The sequence below is a fragment of the Alligator sinensis genome, unplaced genomic scaffold (genome assembly GCF_000455745.1).
Source record: "Alligator sinensis unplaced genomic scaffold, ASM45574v1 scaffold74_2, whole genome shotgun sequence".
Lineage (NCBI taxonomy): Eukaryota > Metazoa > Chordata > Crocodylia > Alligatoridae > Alligator > Alligator sinensis.
In genome coordinates this window covers 3,326,727-3,345,579 of record NW_005841931.1, presented here as the reverse complement: position 1 = coordinate 3,345,579, position 18,853 = coordinate 3,326,727, and the positions used below count along the sequence as shown (strand labels likewise).

General features: G+C 46.8%; 1 protein-coding gene and 1 long non-coding RNA gene across 3 annotated transcripts in view; one reads left to right on the top strand and one right to left on the bottom strand.

The window, feature by feature from the left end:
* DENND2A (DENN domain containing 2A) overlaps positions 1-7,637 on the top strand; it is a 74,425-nt gene extending 66,788 nt beyond the window's left edge. For both annotated transcript variants that reach the window (XM_014517925.2, XM_014517924.2), the window contains exons 15-20: positions 689-866; positions 2,684-2,725; positions 4,384-4,501; positions 5,209-5,472; positions 5,865-5,951; positions 6,886-7,637. In XM_014517925.2, the coding sequence (XP_014373411.1) occupies positions 689-866; positions 2,684-2,725; positions 4,384-4,501; positions 5,209-5,472; positions 5,865-5,951; positions 6,886-6,917 (721 nt within the window). In that variant the 3' untranslated portion in view covers positions 6,918-7,637. The remainder of the gene's footprint in view (positions 1-688; positions 867-2,683; positions 2,726-4,383; positions 4,502-5,208; positions 5,473-5,864; positions 5,952-6,885) is intronic.
* A 402-nt stretch (positions 7,638-8,039) lies between these two features.
* Positions 8,040-11,185, bottom strand: LOC112549573. Its single transcript, XR_003093042.1, has 3 exons — positions 11,133-11,185; positions 10,289-10,415; positions 8,040-9,309 (listed from the first exon to the last, which is right to left on the bottom strand). It is a non-coding gene; the product is annotated as an uncharacterized LOC112549573 (long non-coding RNA).
* Between the last annotated feature and the right edge of the window lie 7,668 nt (positions 11,186-18,853).

Below are 18,853 nucleotides of genomic sequence, written 5' to 3'. Positions count from 1 at the left end.
GGGTTTGTGGGGGTGGAGGCAGGGGGTAGACATTTCTCTACCTTGTTGCATGTGTCACAGTTCTATTCCCAAGACCATCTGGTTATGTTTTAACCTAACAAATTCCATGACATTGCAGTGATCATAGCATTGGTGGGTGCCTGTGTTTCCACACCTCTTTACCTGGTAGTATGTTGTGCAGGGCAGGGGGGGCACACTAGGGTATTTTGTAGCAGCACATTTTGTAACGTGTGAGTGGTTGATCTTGTAGACTCTTCGGACAAGTGAGTTCCTGAGAATGAGCCATTGGCCAGGGTGGCCTCTGCTAGTCCAATGTTCCCATGTGTCAGAAGGAGATGTTGTTGCTAATTATAATTTAGTGTCATGGGCCAGGGGAGAGAATTAAGCAACAGCACAGATTGTGCCTTCCTTGCTGTATCAAACCTTTCTCTAAAGACAGCACAGCAAGCCCCTTCTGTGTGGCACTGCCAGCTGTCACTTGGGGCAGTGAAAGTGGCACTCGCCATGTGACAGGGCAATCCCCATTTGCAATCCTAAACTGTTTCATGTGTGTTGGATCATGAAATAAAGAATGGGGCCCAGAGTTTTGCAAGTGACTAGCACCTGTGGTGTCCCTGAGCCACTCAGAAATGCCTGAGCACCTGTCTACAAACTGACTGGCCCCTGTGTGTTTGCTCTTGTCCCCCAGCACCCTGTCAAAGTGCTGCCATGCCATGGTGGCCCTGCTTTACCCCTTCACCTGGCAGCACACCTACATCCCAGTGCTGCCGCCTTCCATGATTGACATAGTATGCTCGCCGACTCCCTTCCTGATCGGTCTACTCTCCAGTTCCCTGCCCTGCCTCAAGGAGCTGCCTGTGGAAGAGGTGAGCCATGAACACCTTTGAGATTGCTATTTAAAAACCCAGCTTTTGCTAGGTGATGATGTCATGTATCCTTGTAAGGTTTGCCCTACAAATCCACAGCTGCTTCCCCATTTTAGGGCAGTGTGTCATTATAACTATGGCAATACGGCTATCCTGGTTTGGCTAGCTATGTAGGAGACAGAACTCACAGCCTTTGGCTCCAGACCATGCAGGCTGCTACCTACCAAACTCCGTTAATGCTATTGGTAGGTAGGAGGAAGTGACATAATGGGCACAGACAGAAGTGCAGCTCCCTGCTGTAACTCATGGCACTTTTTAGGAAGTGCCATGAGTTCAAGTGATCCCCCAGGCCCAACAGACTTTTGCTGTTGGGTCCCAGGGGATGGGAGATCCAGCTGCAATTTGGAGTGGCTGCGAGTTTGCAGCTGCTCTCCCCTAGCCCTGCCTCTCCCTCCTTCCAGCCCCAGTGCTGTCTTCGGAATGGGAAGGGAGAAGGGAGCAGAGGGAACTTGCTCTGAGGTTTTTTCAGTCAGTGCTGGAGAGTGGGGTGAGTGGATTGGAGCCCCCCTGAGGTAGCCCAGCCTTGCCCAGCCCTGCCCCGCTCCTGGTGCACGCTGACAGAAGTTAATGAAGGTGCTGTGCTGTGGAGCGCCTTCATCTGAACCCTCATGTAAGGAGGGTTCAGATTGTCATGGGATCGATCCCTTTTAAAGTGCTTTGCAGCCATGCGCTTCTGTCAGGACATGGCTCTAAAGCACTCCCAGGGGCTGACTGTGGGACAGACATAACTTTTGTCTGTGCCCAATGATCTTCAAGGCATGCTGCAGGATTGTTTTTTTCTCCAGTCCCACAGGGAGTTGAGAGAAGGGTGAGGCGGTAGACTCTAATGGTGATTTCGGTGCAGTGGGGAGTTATTATTGAAAGTTTTGTGTGATGCTGTCAGGATAATACTCCCAGTGGTTGAATTACTAAATCTGTCATATATGAATTTTACTTTTTTAGGGATTGTCCAGGGTTGGGCTGCCTGCCCTTCTGTATAGCTAATACAGACCTCTAAGTAATTCTGACGGGAACAGATGGTGAGCAAGTGTAAACATGCACAAACCCAAAATAACCTGGTAAAATTATCATCCTTGCTCCCACAGTATTCTCAGACCCCAGGGCAGGGGATACCTGTGGTAGACTGTGACTTCTTGCCCATTAGTGAGCTGTAAAAGGAAAAAAAATGTCTTTCAAAGACAAACTTGGATCAAAGACCTTTTTCTTACCATATTTTGCCTTCTCCATATCTACCACTGCTGTTCAGACACAGCCGATCTTTTCAGAATTGCACTGAACAAACTACTCCCAATACGCCTGTGCCAGTGAGTTCCACAAATTACACATGATATATTTGATCTTTAAAGAATGTTATTGTTTGGTTTTGGGGCATTGCATAAATATTAAATGGGTGTATATAATAAATCTGCATGTTATTCTGGTCACTCACTCATGCTTTGCTGTGCAAACCAGGCCAGAGCATCCTTGGAAGGCTGTTAGCTCAAGCAGTAGAGCTGACTGTTTTGAAATCTAAGGATTCTGGTTTTCAGACGTGGTGGGGTGGGCTGGGGAGCAAGCTTCTTTCAAAGCTGTTGTTTTGTGGTCTGTGGTGAAGTGGTCAGAATACCACAACAAACGGCTTGCCTTTGGCCAGCATTTTATATCCCCCACCTGCTGCTGTGGTTATGTGGGATGGGGCAGGGCAAGATTTTTTCTTTAAGATACTCTTTCTGATGACAGGAAATGATGACTCCCCATTCTCTCTCTCTCCTTGGTAGGTCCTAGTGGTTGACCTTGTTAATAACCGGTTCCTCAGACAGGTGAGCAGAGCTTTTCTCTATTGGGTTGGTACTTCTCTCTACTACTTCTGTCTCCTTGTATCTTGATCTGCATTTTTTACCCTGCTGGCTAGAAGACCTGCTTGTATGCAGACCAGGAAGCAGGATTGGATGCCAACTGTTGTTTAACTATAACGTCCTGGTGCTTTGTGCTCGTATAATGTGCTATCATCTAGGAATCCCCAAGTACTTTGTGAATACCAAGGAATTAAGCACTGCATGACCTGTGAAGTATGGAAACTGGGACATAAGGGCAGTGCAAATGTGTTGCCCTCAGTCACAGACTGAGCCCCAGGTAGAACTGGGAACAAAATGCAAGAGTCTTGACTCCTAGGCCCTTGCTTGAAGCTCTAATCCATACTGCCTACTAGGGCCTGATCTACACTGCCATGTTCTACTGGCATATCTGTGTCACCCCAGGGTATAAAAAGAATCACACCCCTTGGCCTACCTGCTTTTGTTAGCACAGCCTCTGGTGTGGACCTAGGTGTGTCAGCAGAACAGCCCTGCTTTTGACATAGCTATTGGGGAGATGCTGTAACAATACTTGCAAACTTCATCTACCAAAATATGTCGCATCTTCTCTTGGTGGCTATGCTGGCCATAGCTATAGTGGCTGAGGCTCTGTAATGTAGACTTGCCCTATAATCATAATACCTGCACCTCCCAGATAGTATGATGTTAATGGACCTTTCAGTTTCTGGCTTCATTGGTTCCTCTCACGTGCCTCCCTCTAGTCCTTGCATTACTGGACCATAACTAGAAATGCAGTAAAGGGGAATCTGGCAATGAGTCTGCAAACAAATGTGCTTATTGATTCCAATTCCCTGTGACCCGGAGAAGAGGCGTGTAAAATTTGGGAGATTTCTGGAACAGACTCATGAGACTACCTTTTCCCTGACTTCTGGGGAGGGGTCAGGGCATGTTAAACAGAATCCAGCCCTTCTGAATCACAACCGCAGCACAAACAATTTAGACCAGGAACCACATTTTCTGGCAAAGAGATCAGATTGACCAGGAGCTCTGGGCTCAGCTCCCATTTCGACCACAGACTCCCTGTGTAACCTTGGGTGAGTTAACCCCTTTCAGCCTCAGGCTCCCATCTGTACAAAATGGGTAGGACTTCTCTCTCATGGAGATACAGTGCAGGATAAAGGATGTTTCTTATCTCTTTATGTAGCTGTTTTCTATCACCTGCTCTGGCTATATTACTGTCTCTTCATGGCTTACATTGGTCTTCCCACCTCCAGGAGCCAGGATATAACAAAGCCTTTCCTTTTGACTCCCCACTGTGTTACTTCCCAGACCAACACCAACACCTCCAGAACTACACTTTTCCTTCCTCTAAGGAATGGAGTTGTGGCTGGGAGGCAGGATCTCAGTCTGACCTATCTGATGTAAGAGGTGCATTTGAGAATGAGGCCATTTTCCCCCTTTACTATTCAAAGGAAGAATGGAAGGCTACTTCCATGTAAATACCCAGTATTATCATCATTATCAGGGTATTATGACCAATAATCTTTGACAGGGCCTTCTGTATCTGTGACTCCATGTGACATAGGCAAGGGAAAAGGCAGGTTCGCAGAGCTGGTCCAAGTCTCACACTATGAAAGTCCCTGAGTAACTGCATGTGTTTCTAGATGGAGGATGAGGACTCTATTCTTCCCCGGAAGCTGCAAGCAGCACTTGAGCACATCCTGGAGCAGAGGAATGAGCTGGGTAATGACAAGGAGGAGGGCACTCTGAATGGCAAGCAGGGTAAGCTCTGAGACATGTCTGTTTTCTCCCCCCAAAAACGACTATTTCTTAGCTCTGGGTCCAGATTTGAATCAAAGGCACAGTTCATCTGAAGCCTACAGAAACAGCATGGCTAGCGTTTTGCCTGATCCCCTCACCACTGGCCACTCATGACTGATCCTTCACTCTCAGCCCCATGTGTCTATGCTTCATGTGCCCCTGAAAAGCCACAGAGCTCTTGGGAGCAGCCATAATCCAACTAGCTGGGCATCACACTGCAATGCTGGCCCTGTGAATGAAGCCAGGCTCTCCAGCCAGGCCAAGCATGATGTCTCCACAACACAGCTAATGTGGAGCGGGTGAGTCCATAAGCTGAGCTGGGGTCTCCTAAGTGGCAATGCAGGTTACAGATCACCATCCTTGAGCAGCTTTTTATTGTGGGGGCTGATGGCACAAAGGCAGAGCACCAGCCAGGCTAAGTGCGCTACATAGTCTCTTGGGAGCGCTAGCAGCCTGTCTTTCAATGGAAAGTATTTGTTAAGGTACTCTGCCTCCAGAGTGGCTACTTGCTTTCAGGCAAGTGCAGAGTACTGTTTTTACAGAGCCCAGCAGAGGCCATATACGGGGCTGGTAAGGTGGTATGGGCCACAGCCATGAATGCCAATTTAAAGTAAACCTTACAGCGTGCACAGCCTTACAGCTCCATCTTCACCTCGTGTCTTTCTCAGCCTCTTCTGCAACCTGTTCCTTGGAGTCCAGCCCCTTGAATGAAGTGGTGTCAGAAGCCTTTGTCCGTTTCTTTGTGGAAATTGTGGGCCACTATTCCCTGTTCCTGACCCCTGGTGAGCGAGACGAGCGGACCTTGCAGAAGGAGGCCTTCCGCAAGTCTGTCTCCTCCAAGAGCCTGCGCCGATTCTTGGAGGTCTTCATGGAAACTCAGATGTTTGGGGGCTTCATTCAGGAACGGGAGCTGCGGAAACAAGGGGTCAAAGGTTGGGGTCTCTTCTTATGTCAGATAGCTTTGTGATGTATTTGCTGCCAAACTTCCAATAACTCTGAGAATAACACCAACAGCCAAGATGATCTCCCAGAACAACACCAGTCCTAGCTCTGGAATGAGGCTGTTATGTCCATAGGCCTGTGAAAGACTGCATTGATGTCACCTTTGAGAGAGGGATGATCTGAGTCAGGTCTGGGAGTTTTTGAGTCAGTTCCCAGGCTCTCTTATTGCCTTGGATAAGTCACTTAAAATGCTCTGTTCCTCAGTTTCCTTAATTGTAAAAGCAGGAGAAAGTATGACCTCAGAGAAATACTCTGAGATTTGATTAATGTTTACATCATTCTGTATTTGGAATGAGAAGAGTTGTGCTGTCTTTCCCCGAAGGTCTGTTTGAGGTACGTGCCCAGGAGTACCTGGAAACCCTTCCTAGTGGGGAGCAGAGTGGAGTCAATAAATTCCTGAAAGGATTAGGTAAGTTGCCAGAGCAGGTATTGCCTTTGCCCAGGGTCAGTACTGTTTGTTGTTGTATCACCAGATCAGTGATTTGACAACAGAGAAGCCGAAGCAGCCAGCACTGCTTTCCAAAGGGCTGCGCATTGCTGAGATTTGTTTTGTGGCCTTCCCTAAATGATCCAAGCCACCTATGAATATTCACGATTGTTACTGGCACTCAGTGCTGCAGAATGGGCGTTTGGAGCTCAGTAAGCCCTGAGCTCTTCCCTTGACTCCCAAAGGAAGATGAAGGCACTGGTGTGGGACTGGGAGTTTTGGATTCAATTCCCAGTTGGGTGGGTCAATTAATCCTCCTTTACCTCTGCTCCTCAGCCACAAAGTGGAAATGGTCATATCTCCCAGGGGCATTGTGAAGATAAATTTACTCAGGTGTAATGATTATAAGCCATTCGGATAGTATGGGCTATATACAGGCCTACATAGAGAGATGACTGGAAACCCTCAAAGAGCCATTTAACTCCTTTGTGGAGACAGATATAACATTTGAAGCATTACTAAGTGCAGCTGCACTTTGAAGCACTTCTAAATAGTACTGGTTTCCTTCAGTATTCCTTGTGGCGTGCCTCTACCATTTTTACAGCAAGACATTTGAAGCGCTTCAGATATTATAGCTGTCCACACCCCTATGTAGGGGAGAAGGAGAGAGAACTCTAGGTCTTGGGTCACTGTCAAATTGTACCCATCTGGCTGACACATGGGGGTCTCATGGGACCAGTTGTAGTGGACCATGACTCCATCCTCTTGGCTCTGCACTTAGGCTTAGTGTTGGCAGTGGGGAAAATCTTATGGTCTAGCTCCACTGCTCTCCTTGCCCTACCTGGTTCATGGAGCAAGAGATGGAGCTAAAACTGTCTCTTTGTAAAGGTTGTTTTTCTGTCACAATCCCCTTCAGGTAGCAAAATGAAATTCCTCCACAAGAAATAAGAGCCACAAGTGCCACCATTCAATGGAAGAGGAGGAGTTTACAATTCAGCAGAAACCAGACAGACTGTTACTAACCGTTCCCACTTAGCTTGCTCCCCAACAGGTGACCGACCTGGGAGCTGAATGCCGGAGGATTTGCTCTTGCGTGAATGCAGCATCAGGAGAGGAAGAGGTGGCAATGGAGCAGCCTGGACAGGTCTCTGGACTTCTACAGTAACATGCACTGGACCAAGCACTCTGAACTCTGCATTGGCGTATTGCAGACCTCCAAATGGATTTGACTTCTTAGTTATTAAACCATTTTTTTTGTTCTATTTATATTGTGGTTAGGACAACTATTAGCCAATTACTTGTGCCCTGCCTCCCCTCCAAGTGGCACTGTTGGATGTCATAATGGGAGACTCTAACCCTAGACTGAGCTTCTGATGCGAAATGATGGAGGACAAAGGGAGGGGAGAAATAGAGGAAGTGTATGAAAATAGCCACGCACTAAAACGAGGACACCGAGGACTGCTGACTGGGCAGGGGAGAGCTTACTCACGAGAGAACAAGCCAGAGGAGGAACCACTACACCTCCTGAGAACTTGACCTGCCAACTAGCCACAGGAGCTGCAAAGGTGGCTGTGTCAGGGACCTGTGGCACCTGGAGACGCCTTCCCTCATATTGTCTAAGTTGAGAACTTTATTTGATATAATTAAAATGAGTGATGTAAAAAGAAAATGCGCTATGAATTTAAAATTCTTTTTTTCTCTTGTCAGATGTTATAGATGGACCAACAGGCCATCTAGTGGTTGAATAGTTACATTTTCCAACCCATTCATCCATGCTCTCTCCGGTGTTCAAGCACTCTCCCACATCTTGCTTTCACACATAAAGCCCCCCAAAATATCTCTCCAGCAGGGGTTTGTCTGAGAGACAGGCTTCTAGAAATTCAAGCAGGCTTCCTTCTTTCTTCTCCCCAACACTGAACACCACAGCCCGGGGGTCGAGGGCATCTGATCCCTGCCTCTTTGGTCTGCAGCACCTACAATGTTTCTTAAAATGGCCACTTTTTAGATAGATCAACCAAAAAACGGGAGAAAAACCCAGACCACCACCAACAAAAATACAGCAAGTGGCATTTACCAATCTGCTTTATTTAGAAGCTTTCCCATCTACCTGCACAAAATCCATATCCTTTTCACATTGGATACCACTTGTGTGGTTTATAATAATTTTTTACTTGACAAAAAAGCCACACGTCTTCTCCTGTCACTTGAACATCTATGACATGTGCAAGTTATGATTTATAGTGAGTCAGCAGAAGAGATCACTTAAGACCACCAGTTTTGTTCTATAGTTGCATGACCTGGGCAAAATCAGGCAGTAAAACAAATAGATAAGGTTTATGGGTCTTTTTCAGTCTCAACAGCTCTCTGATTCTGTGCTTTGCTAAGACCCTAGCTAATCATTGCTGAAGCTATCAAAAGAACACTGCAACTACCAAGAGCTTTGAAAGTCTTGTGGTGGCGACATCCCACCTTAATTTATCTTCCCTTAACAAAAGCTGTTTCTTTATACTTCAAAGAATGGAGGGGAAATGTAATGACAGATGAACAGGGAGAAACAGCTCAGCAATGCCCCTGAGCCCCCGCTGCACTGTAAAGATACTATGCCTGGTAGCGGTGCCATGAAGCATGCATGCTACCACCTCAACCAAAAACAGTGCAGCCATCTCTTTGTGGACTAATTAGTCCTACTGAATGGCTGTCCTAATCAGTATGCCTTTAGTAGCACGGCTACACAGCTTCCGGTTGTGGAGATGGCTGCATTGTGAGGAGCAATGTAGCAGGTCTGAAGGATACTAGTTATGTTGGAGTCACAGCAAGGAAAGACCCAGAAAGATTTCTTGAGACATTTCTGGTGGTAGCTGAACTTTTAGCTGAATTTCACGCTGAGTGTGACCCTGATGAAACCAGAGTTGTGACCACTGGCAGCTTTTAATGAAAAACACCCACCCTTGGAGTGCAGGATAAATCAGGTCATGATCATAGCTAGGCTCATTTTCCTTTGTGGTCTGCCTGTAGCAGGACAAATCTAAGGTGCCCTCCAGCCCTTGGCTTGGTAGCCCATGAAGTAGTTTCACTGGTAGCCTTAAGGATAGCATGAATTCCGGTTGTAGCTTATGGAAGGAGTACTAAAGGCTTACAGAAGACAGTGTTACATGGTTTGTGTGTGGCGTGCTTACATCTTATTAAAGTGAAACCCAGAAAATGAAATCTATAAAGAAATGCAGAAAGCTTTGGTCTCTAGATGGCAGTGCAACCTTGTCAGCTTGACACGGGGCTACATTGTTCCAGTCATAGCAGGGTTACGTGCCTCATGTGCTTCGCACGCTTTGCTGGAATCCACCTGCAGAAAACACATGCAAAATGAGCCTGATAAGGGGACTGGATCACTATAACCTCCTTATACCAATTCCTTTGATTAGGAGATCTATTAGCTTTATAGACCTGAGAACAGTCAGTGTATGAGTAAGTTAAAAGGACCTGTGTTAGTTAAACAACTTGATCATATTTACATAAACATTTGTTTACTTGCATATTCATTACGGACAGCATTTCTAGACTGCTTTCCATCCTCTACACTGAATTTGGTTTACAAATTAATGAATGAACTGTTCTACCAGGTAATATGTCCGTTAAGCAAATGAAGAAACGGAGCAGGTTAATTGAGTTTCACTCATTTCGTGCACACAAACTGTGGCAGAACAAAGGGAGGAACAAAGCCTGGGTTTCTTGACTCCAAGGCCTGTGGCTATGCTGCGGGACCATCTTTCCTCTTCTCAGACGGTCTGGGGAGTCTGACAGACGTCATTTCCTTCTGCGTCCCAGTTGTAAGTTATCAGTTGTGTGTGGCATCAGCTGCTACCCAACACACCAATTCCAACTGGATCTAGCACAGCCTCTTTCAGGAAAGTATGTATCTTCCTCAGCCAAACTAACCATAATAGCAATTAACAATCATTGTGAAACCAGAATTTCAAATGCATATAAACAACCTACTAATTAGCATAGCCATATTTAATATAGCTCTCATGCGCCCTCCTGTTAAATGTACCGTTCTCCATAGCATGTGCCTCACTCAGCCGGGGGTTGTCAGAGGTGAAATTCTCCTGCCACCATCATTGTACCCCCTGCTGCTGTTCACTTGGTGAAGCTTAGTGGAGTCGCTACAAGCATTACGAAGAGGTGATTTGAAAAAGTCCAGGGTGTATGTTTGCTTTTTTTCAACCAATGTACATACAGCTCCTAGGACCTCACTACATCTTGTGGGAGCTGGATGCATTGCATGCTACACCGTGCTGCTTGAGGTGGGAGCTGTAACATACCTGTTTCCCTGGAAACTGCTTTCAAATCGCACTTCCCTCTCGGCAGTTTGCAAGTGTAGAGGCCAAGGCAGCCATCACAGTCTGAGGGCTTCTGACAGATCCTAGACTGAATCCCAGCACAGGCATACTGGGGGGAAGAGAGAGGGGGCAGAGCCCGTTGCAATACTGACATGTGCATGCACATACATGCTACTTAACTAATTCCAGCCCAAGTGAACTCCGCGCCTTCCAGCAGCCTTGACTGGTATTTTTCATTCCAGCTCATAATAGTTGTACTAGTAAATGCACTGTGTTTCAAACAGGTGAGGGGTTTTGTTTCTTTACTAGCTATACTCAACACATTTACCCTATGCCTGGGCCCAAACCAACCAAATAGGTCTTTTCCCTCCTCTGCTCTCAATTTAGTTCAGAGGGATTTGGGCCTGGGGTGCCAGTTTTTGTGTAGCTCAGTATAGCTTGGGGTGACAGCCATGCCATTAGGAGCAATGTTCCAGTTCTGAAGCACCCTTTGCTCTAAGGTGTGGGGTTTTCACAGTCCAGGAGCTAAGTTGAGGCCCACTACTACCCTGACTGTAAATCTGAAACCTTTTAAAGTGAACACAGATTTCTGCTTTCACTTCCTAAACTTGCTAAGGTTGCAGGTAAGGCTGTTCAGAGTCCTCAAAAAATTGCACTGGAGGATCAGCTGCAGCCTCAGCAAGTCCCTGCCCCTGCGACTGCAAAGTAAGAACAGTTTCTCTTCTCTCAAGGCAAAGGTGGAGGGCAGAAGCCACAGGGCACACATTTCAAACTGCCATGGGGAGTTAGGTACCTAATGTCTTACACGCCTTTCACAAAAATCTACCTGACGGTTTTGGAGAGCAGCAATGGCAGCTCCTATGCAAAGCTATGGTGCGGTCCCCAGAGGCTGTCTCGTAAACAGACCCATTTAGTTAATCATTAAAAATGTTACCAGTATCAATCACTCAGTCCCAGGGATTGCACTTGTCATGGGCTGTTGTCTCCAGCCCTTCTGAGCTGACAGCATGGGGCTGTTTGGCAATTAAATGAACTCAGAAGTCCACTTAATCTCCCCAGACAAACAGCCTGAAGGATGTGCATGAATCCAGGAGAAAATGAAGCTGATCTGCAAAATTTACTCAGATGATGTCATGCGATGAGCTTCTCACTTTCTTTTTAGAAAAGAGGCTGAATGTAAAATTTCATTACCTGGATGTCAGCTTTAATTAACATCCTTTAAAGTGGTAGATTATGAAGCACTATGCAAGTCAGAGGGCTCCAGTGTCTGTTATTAAAAAGTAAAAAAGGTAACATTGGGGGGAAAAACCCTAAAAGCTGTATCTCATGTGAGGCTAAAGGAAGTGCCCAGCTGCATGAGTCCTGCAGCGTGCAGGTGCTGTGGCTCTCTACCAACAATTTAGTGTTTCCCAGTACCCAGGGATAGCTAGCAGCACCACGCACCTTGCCTGGGGAGTAAGTCAGTCCTGCTGTGTGAGGAATTATCTGTGTGCTATTTGTTACAATGTGCCTTGAGGAAGGAACCCACTCGCTTTTGCTACTGAGGCAAGCCCCAGTATGGGGAGCTAGGAGCAAGAAGTTTGGGACTGAAGATGAACTGAAGCTAATAGGTATGGACACCCAGGCTAGGGACAGAAGTTACACATAATCTGGTGTGATAACTAGGGACAGAAGTTACACATAAACAGAACAGAAGTTCAATACACACAAACCAATTTCAGAATGGCTGAAACTGGGTTAAGATAAACCTGGTTGAATGTAGTATCAGACTTAACTGATTTGGATCAAACCAGTTTATGAAACTTCTGTCCCAGACCCCAGGGACAAGGACACAGACCACGAGCTGGTTTCCTTACGTGACTCTCAGCCCCTTCCAGGAAAGAGGATGTGCATTCTTGGGGGAGATGCACTTGAGGACAGCAATGAGGCTGCAGATAGGGACTCTGGCTTGTTCAAGTATTGCTATCAAGTGTTGGGACGGCCCTGAGCATGTACCCCAGTGCTGCTCTCAGGCTCCCTGTCTCAGGCATGCTCTTGATGTGTGTGCAGAGCTGCTCCAAGGCAGCTCCACGTGCCCCTCTCTGCAATTCAGCACCTACTGTTTGGAAGCGAGTGGGCAGGGCACAGTCCAGAGGCAGGGCTGATAGGATTTAGGGTCCACTGTGGTTAGGACTGTGTAGTTGTTACCTAGATGAGAACTGAGGAGATGCTTTTGTTTATGGTATTTCTTGGTTCTTAATTAGTTTCCTATTTAAGCGAAGCTATAATTTGAATGTGGCTGTTAATATGGAGGGAGCTAAGAAAGGCTTTCCCTTCAGGACACATTCTGCCAATGCAACTGATATCATAGAAGGACTTGGACTTGGAAAGGGCTATCAGTGGAGGTCCATTTAAAGACAGCCAAGCCCTCTGGACTGAGAGGAACCAAGCTATGGTGACCCACATTACATATACTATCAATGCTTAAAGACAAAGCTGCCTAGATTGAACTGGGATGGAGGGGGCACTGACACAGGACCTCTACAGTGAAGTGGGAGGCAGGTCAAGGACTTGGTGACTGCATGGCTACACACCCTGACTGGAGATGGAGCCCAGCACTAGCCCTCCATCCCCTCAGGTGTCTTCCCGTAAGCTGCCTGTACTTTCAAGGTACAACTTTTAAGCCTGGATGCCTGAAGCTCATATTTATTTAGTTGCCTGAATCTGGGCATCTGGGTGATGATAATTGTTGGTGAAAAGTATCAGGAAGGTGTCACAAAGTGCTTGCTTAGATTTGAAGCAGAGGCCCTGGGAATGGGCTTCACGTCTCTTAATTTCAGCTTGGATCTAAATCTCCTGGGTCCATTTGGTTCATTCGTTTACTCGGAAAACTAATGATGAGACAGACTGCGATGTAGCGTTACTCTGAAGAGATTCCCAGCTTGCCTAGGTGCTGGGACACTTCCCTGCTGGCAAAGACAGGCCATCTGGCACTGGTATTTGCACTGTGGCGACTGTCTAGCCTTAAAAGATATTCTTTGTCTCACCCAAGGTAGTGATTGATGGCTATGGGACAGCACTTGAAAGAAGCCATTTATAGGGCCCTGTCATTTTGTTATGAGCTTCTGAATGTCAGAGTCAGATAACTTTTGAGCCCACCTGAAGCCCTGTAGCACAGTTCCCTCTAAGCTGTACGCATGTGCAGCTGCGCACAATAAAAACTTCATGCCACGCAATAACTTTTTAATGCCATACACACAGTGGCATACCAACAGGGGGTGGGGGAAGGTGGTAGGGGGCCATGGCTAGTGGGGGTGCCCAGTGCTGTAGCAAGGGGGTGCCAGTGCTCCTCCTGCTGCCGCCGCCAGGTTTGCATCCGGCTGCTTGCCCCCCGCCCCAACCTGGCCACAGGCTACTGCAGGAGGTGGGAGGGACGGGCACACTGAGATACCCACACACTCCCAGCCAGGATTGCTCACGGATCGCTAAACCTTAGAGGGAACGTTGCCCTGTAGGCGGATCGGCCTGGCTGAATCACAGAACTGCCTGCAGTTGCACACATACTAGGCAAAGACGAGGAAAACCACCTGAGAGCTTTAATTGGTTGCTAGGCAATGGTCGAGAGCCTGATGCCTCTTTCACCATGTCTACCCCATGCAAACCCTCAGCACTCTGGCTTCTTCCTTCTCTGAGATAGGATGCCTGTCTCCCTCGTCATTAATTGTTGTTTATTGGTCTTTTATATTTTATCGCATGGTGTGATATACCAGTGCTGCCTCCCGACCTTGGTGGATGCATCTGTTGGGTGGGCACCAGGGTCTGAGGTGGAAGGGAGGGGGGAGTGTTATACTCACGGTGTCAGAATTGAATTTCCCATGGCCTTTCAAGAAATTGCTCAGTCCATTATTCTTGGCCTTGAGGGGCTGCTGTGGCTGGGGTCTCTGCTGCTTGCTAGTGGCATTCTGTTTGCTGCTTCCCAGCTGTGGCTTGGTCGCTGGTTTGCTGTGGGACCCAGCCGTGGCCCCAATGTCTCCTGCTATCTTCCACGCTCTTGCAGGAGATGGACTCTTTGCCGTGCTGCTTTCTGGCATGTCATCTCCTCCATCTGATAGCGGAGATGCTTCTTTTGCTTTCTCTGCCACAAGCTCCTTCTGTGGAGCTGCCAATTCTTTCCCACCCCACCCTGCCCCACCTTGAACCAGGACAGAGGCCTGTACCAGGAGGGCAGCAAGGATGGTCAGTGCATAAATCTTCATCGTTAGGCTTCAACTCCTTGTCTCAGGTGCTTGGTGTTCCTCTGCCCAACCCACGTGTTTGTAGGGCAGATCAGAGATCAGAGCAGCCTCTTGCTCTGTGTGGATAACTGAAGCCTTTTTATAGTCATGATGTACCCAACCCCATCCCACCTCCTCTTTCTGCTTGTCAGCATCGCTGAAATCCTAGCTTTCACTTGATGCCATCAAATCTGATTGATGCCGCTTACAAAGTTCCCCCATTCAATGCCACCCCAGACTCTCCCACTCCCCTCTCACAAACAACACCTGAGTTATCCCTGAGCGCGTATGTGTCTGGACCTGCGTGTGCCTATCTAGCATAATCTTTTCCAATTGTGTGCCTGGAAACTTGGCTAAATGGCTTTTGCAGGCGGGAGTGTGCTTACAAAGTGGGTCTACTGGCAAACTGTTTGTGTATGACTGGGGAAGATTGGAAAGAGATGTATAAGATGAAGGGGGTAATTTGGTCTCTGAGCTACCTTTTAAAAGCATATATTTTTAAATACCAAAGATGATTGATTACACACTGTCACCACTAGGTGCTCTCTCTGTCTTTCACTGTATCCACAGGCAAAACTGGGTATGTCTACACATTCATGAATGCACTTTAGGTAATGCACATTAAATCTAGTACCTCCATTATGAGGCACTACATAAAGCTACATTAGCCTATTTTAATGTGCATTAGCTAAAGAGCATTTTTTTTGTGATGCTTTAATGCTCATTAAAATAGGCTAATGTGCATTAAAGTGCACGTGTAGATGTGCCCACTGTTGCTACTCCTGTTATGCTACTGGACCAGGCTCTCCTTTGAGACGCTTCATGGTGTTGACTGCTGAATGGTACTCTTCTCAGCCAGAGGGTTGTTCCCAGTCCCAATCTTGAGCACAGGTGCTAGCCCCCTTCCACCCAGGGGCAGCAAGGAAATATGATCCAAATCAAAAACTGGCCAATCTGGTCCGTACATTTTTCACAGCAAAAAAAGAAAAAGAAAATGCAGGTTCTAGGCAAAAGTATGATTTATCTATTAGTACCCAATGAGTTTTTCACTTGTGAAATGTAATGGATTGACAGCCCCAGAGCTGGAAATTTATGTCTAGAGAAGACACAAAGCATGAGCAGCCACAGTGTCTTCACAATGCTATGCTAGTGTGCTTCCAGAGGAAACACTGCTAGTGAGAGAGATGTCTCCATAGCTCAGTCAGTCTCTATCCTGTCATTTATCATCAGTGCCAGCGATGATGATGGTTTTATATGATGTGGATATCTGTCCATTGGGAACAGGACTGAAGCCACCAGGTCACCTCACCTGGGCTTTCAGGCTGCCATGAGACAGCACGTTTTGACCTCATTTAGATTTTAACTGTACCTCAACAACTGAGAATCGCCATCTTCCACCATTACTAATCCCTCTTTTTTGGTTGGTATTCTCTTCAGGTTCTTAGGGTATTCCTGTCCCTGGGGTCTGAGTGCTTCCCAGAAAGGTATCAAGCAATATGACAAGCATTTGGCATATGCTGTCCTGTGCTTCACTCTTTTTCTCCAAAGGGAAAACACTATGAGGGTTAGTGAGGTTTTTTTTGGTTGTTTTTTTTTAATAATCTATGTCTTCTGTGCTATGTGTGTTTGTGATCGCAGGTAAGGGAGTGAGCATTGCACTTGGAATGGAAGATGATGATGATGATTATATCCGAGGCTGTAGTTTATTCCTCATGGTTGGGACCAGGAAATGTGTTCCTAGAAATGACCTTTTTTTGACTCTCCTAGAAATGTGCTTCAATCTGGCAGTAGGCAGCTCTCTTATGCCAGAGAAGCATTGCTCCTCATCCTCAAGCTTCATGCTTTGTTTCAGCGTATTGGGCCTAGGCCTGAGCATCAAGAAGACGAGGACTCTGGCTTGGCATCATCAAGTCTTCTGGGGGGTGAAAATGTGATCTTTTCTTATTTAGAAACACCTCTGGAAATAGCTTTTTGTTTCTATTTTTGAAATAGAAAATAGAAAAGAAATATTGAAAAGTGAGGCAGGGGGAGCGGGGGAGCCTCAGAGATTGTAACTCACTGACAGTTTCTGAGAGCTTTTTTCCCCTTCTCTGTCCTCACAATGATACATGTGGAGTTAATAGCCAATATGGTACAAGGTGGTTATCAGTTCCAGTCAGATGCTTTGCAAAAGAAGACCTAGGAGGAAAGCCAGGGACCTCTCTAAATCTCACTGCTCAGCACCAGAGTCCTACATGCACAACCTGCTCCTTGGTTACTGCCAAATTTCCAGATTGCAAAGAAACTTCAGTGTGAGTACTGGCTGTTTTGCCAGCTGTGCTATACCCTCTGGCGGGAGGAAATAGCCTGTCAGTGGTTTTCAAACTGAGTTTTGTGGCACTGTGGGGTTCCTGAATAGGTTCTGCAAAAAGCTTGGGGTAAATGGCAGAGTGGGCTGGGAGGTGGTACACCGCCACTGCTGGGCCTGGTCACCCGCATCAGCTCACACAGCTCCTGGAGCCAGGGGTGGGATTCCACAGCACAAAAATAATCTGGAAGTGTTCCTTGGCTTTAGGAGGTTTGAAAACCACTGGCCTAAGTGAAATATGAGCTTCCTTGCCATTACATTTCTGGAAAATGTGTGCCTCTGGTGATACAAAGCACAACTACCAGTGCTCATAATGAAGAGAAGAGCTAAATTGGCTTAGCTGCTGAATGGCTAATCTGAATTGCTGAACTGGAACCGGAGGACAACTGCACCTACACCCACATCCGTGCTCCTATTGGTGTCTATATACAGTGCGCCAGTGAAGATGCACGCAGCCACCAGCTCCACGGCTCCGGAAATGGAACATTGAACAACACTGGCCTGTTAAAGCTGGAGCTGAAAAAGTCGACGTTTTGTGGATCAGGTACCTTAGTTTGACTTGCAGACCTCCTGGGTGGCATCCTGGCATTTGGAATTGCTCCGTTTCTTCTTGTGATGCAAGTTAGAGAATGGGGGTTAAAATCATCATGAGCCTTTTCACATGTGACCTCAGAGTGATTTGAACAGAGGAGGGAGTGCTCAGAGGGCACCACTGAAGGGCTTGTGCTAAATATCCAGAGGCATGAGTTTGAGCATCACTCTGGACTCATGCTACAGTCTGCCCCCAGTTAGCCCAGATTTAAATCCAGACCTGGTTATTTGGGCTGTTGAGTCAAAGGTGACTGGACACTACTGGCCAGCGGCCACTTGACTTCCTTGCACACTTTAAGGATGCTGGCTGCTGGGCTCAGAGGGGACTTTTGACCTTTTGACCTAATGCTTAAACAGCCCTTGCCTTCAGCATGGGAATCAAGCGAGTAGCACAGATAGCTGGGAGGCTGCTCCTTGAGTATGGACTGTATACTCCTATGTACCTACTCATGTCTAGCAGTGTGTTAGTATAGACCTCTTCAGCAGCTTCAGTTCTTGGTAGCACTGAAATCATTGGAGCTAGAGCAGGTGTATTCCCTCTTAAAGGTTTATTTGCTAAAATGGTCAGAAGATCACTCCATTAAATATCAATGGGAGGTATTATTTATACAATATAACACTGAGTACTCAAGCTTTGCATTAGCTACTTGCCAGAAGCTTATGGACTGCACCTATAAACAAATGAATGTGCAACTGCCCTCAGCAGTAATGTAATAACATAAAAGTAATAAAGAGCTGGATGTCAGAAAGGGCACAAGTGGAAGAATAATCTTGTGTTTAAGGCACTGGATAGAGAAGCTGGACAAACTTTGTTTCTATTCTCACCTTTGCCACAGACTACAAGCTCACTACAACCTTGGAAAGTCACTTCATCTCCATCCCTCATATTCCCTTCTACAGGACAAAGACAGTGCCGTACCTTCCTGGCTCAGTGGATGTAGTAAGGTTGCATTCATTAGTGTTTGCGAAGCACTCAGGCTGCAGTGGGGACCAGAGGAATTTCTACATATTTAGATCCCAGCATCCAATGCTCTATTTTGGTCTCTGGGCCATGTCAAAGAAGTCTACAGGCTGTTTGGCCTAAGGATGGCTTTCAAACCTTCCCTGGTAGAAGTTGCTTATCTCAAGTATCCGTTGTTTTGCTGGGTTCCCAGAAAGGCTCTTCCTGAGGAGAGAATGGTTGGCTGAGCAGGCCTGATGTAAAGAGCCTGCTTTTCAGCTCTGAGCTGAAGGAATGACCAGCCTCCTTTGCTTGTAAGTCTACTCTCTGGGAATACGAAGATCCCTAAATTTTCCAAGAAGGTACATGTAATAAGGTGACAAGGGTGTAGGTTGTAGCCACGTTGGTCTAAGGAC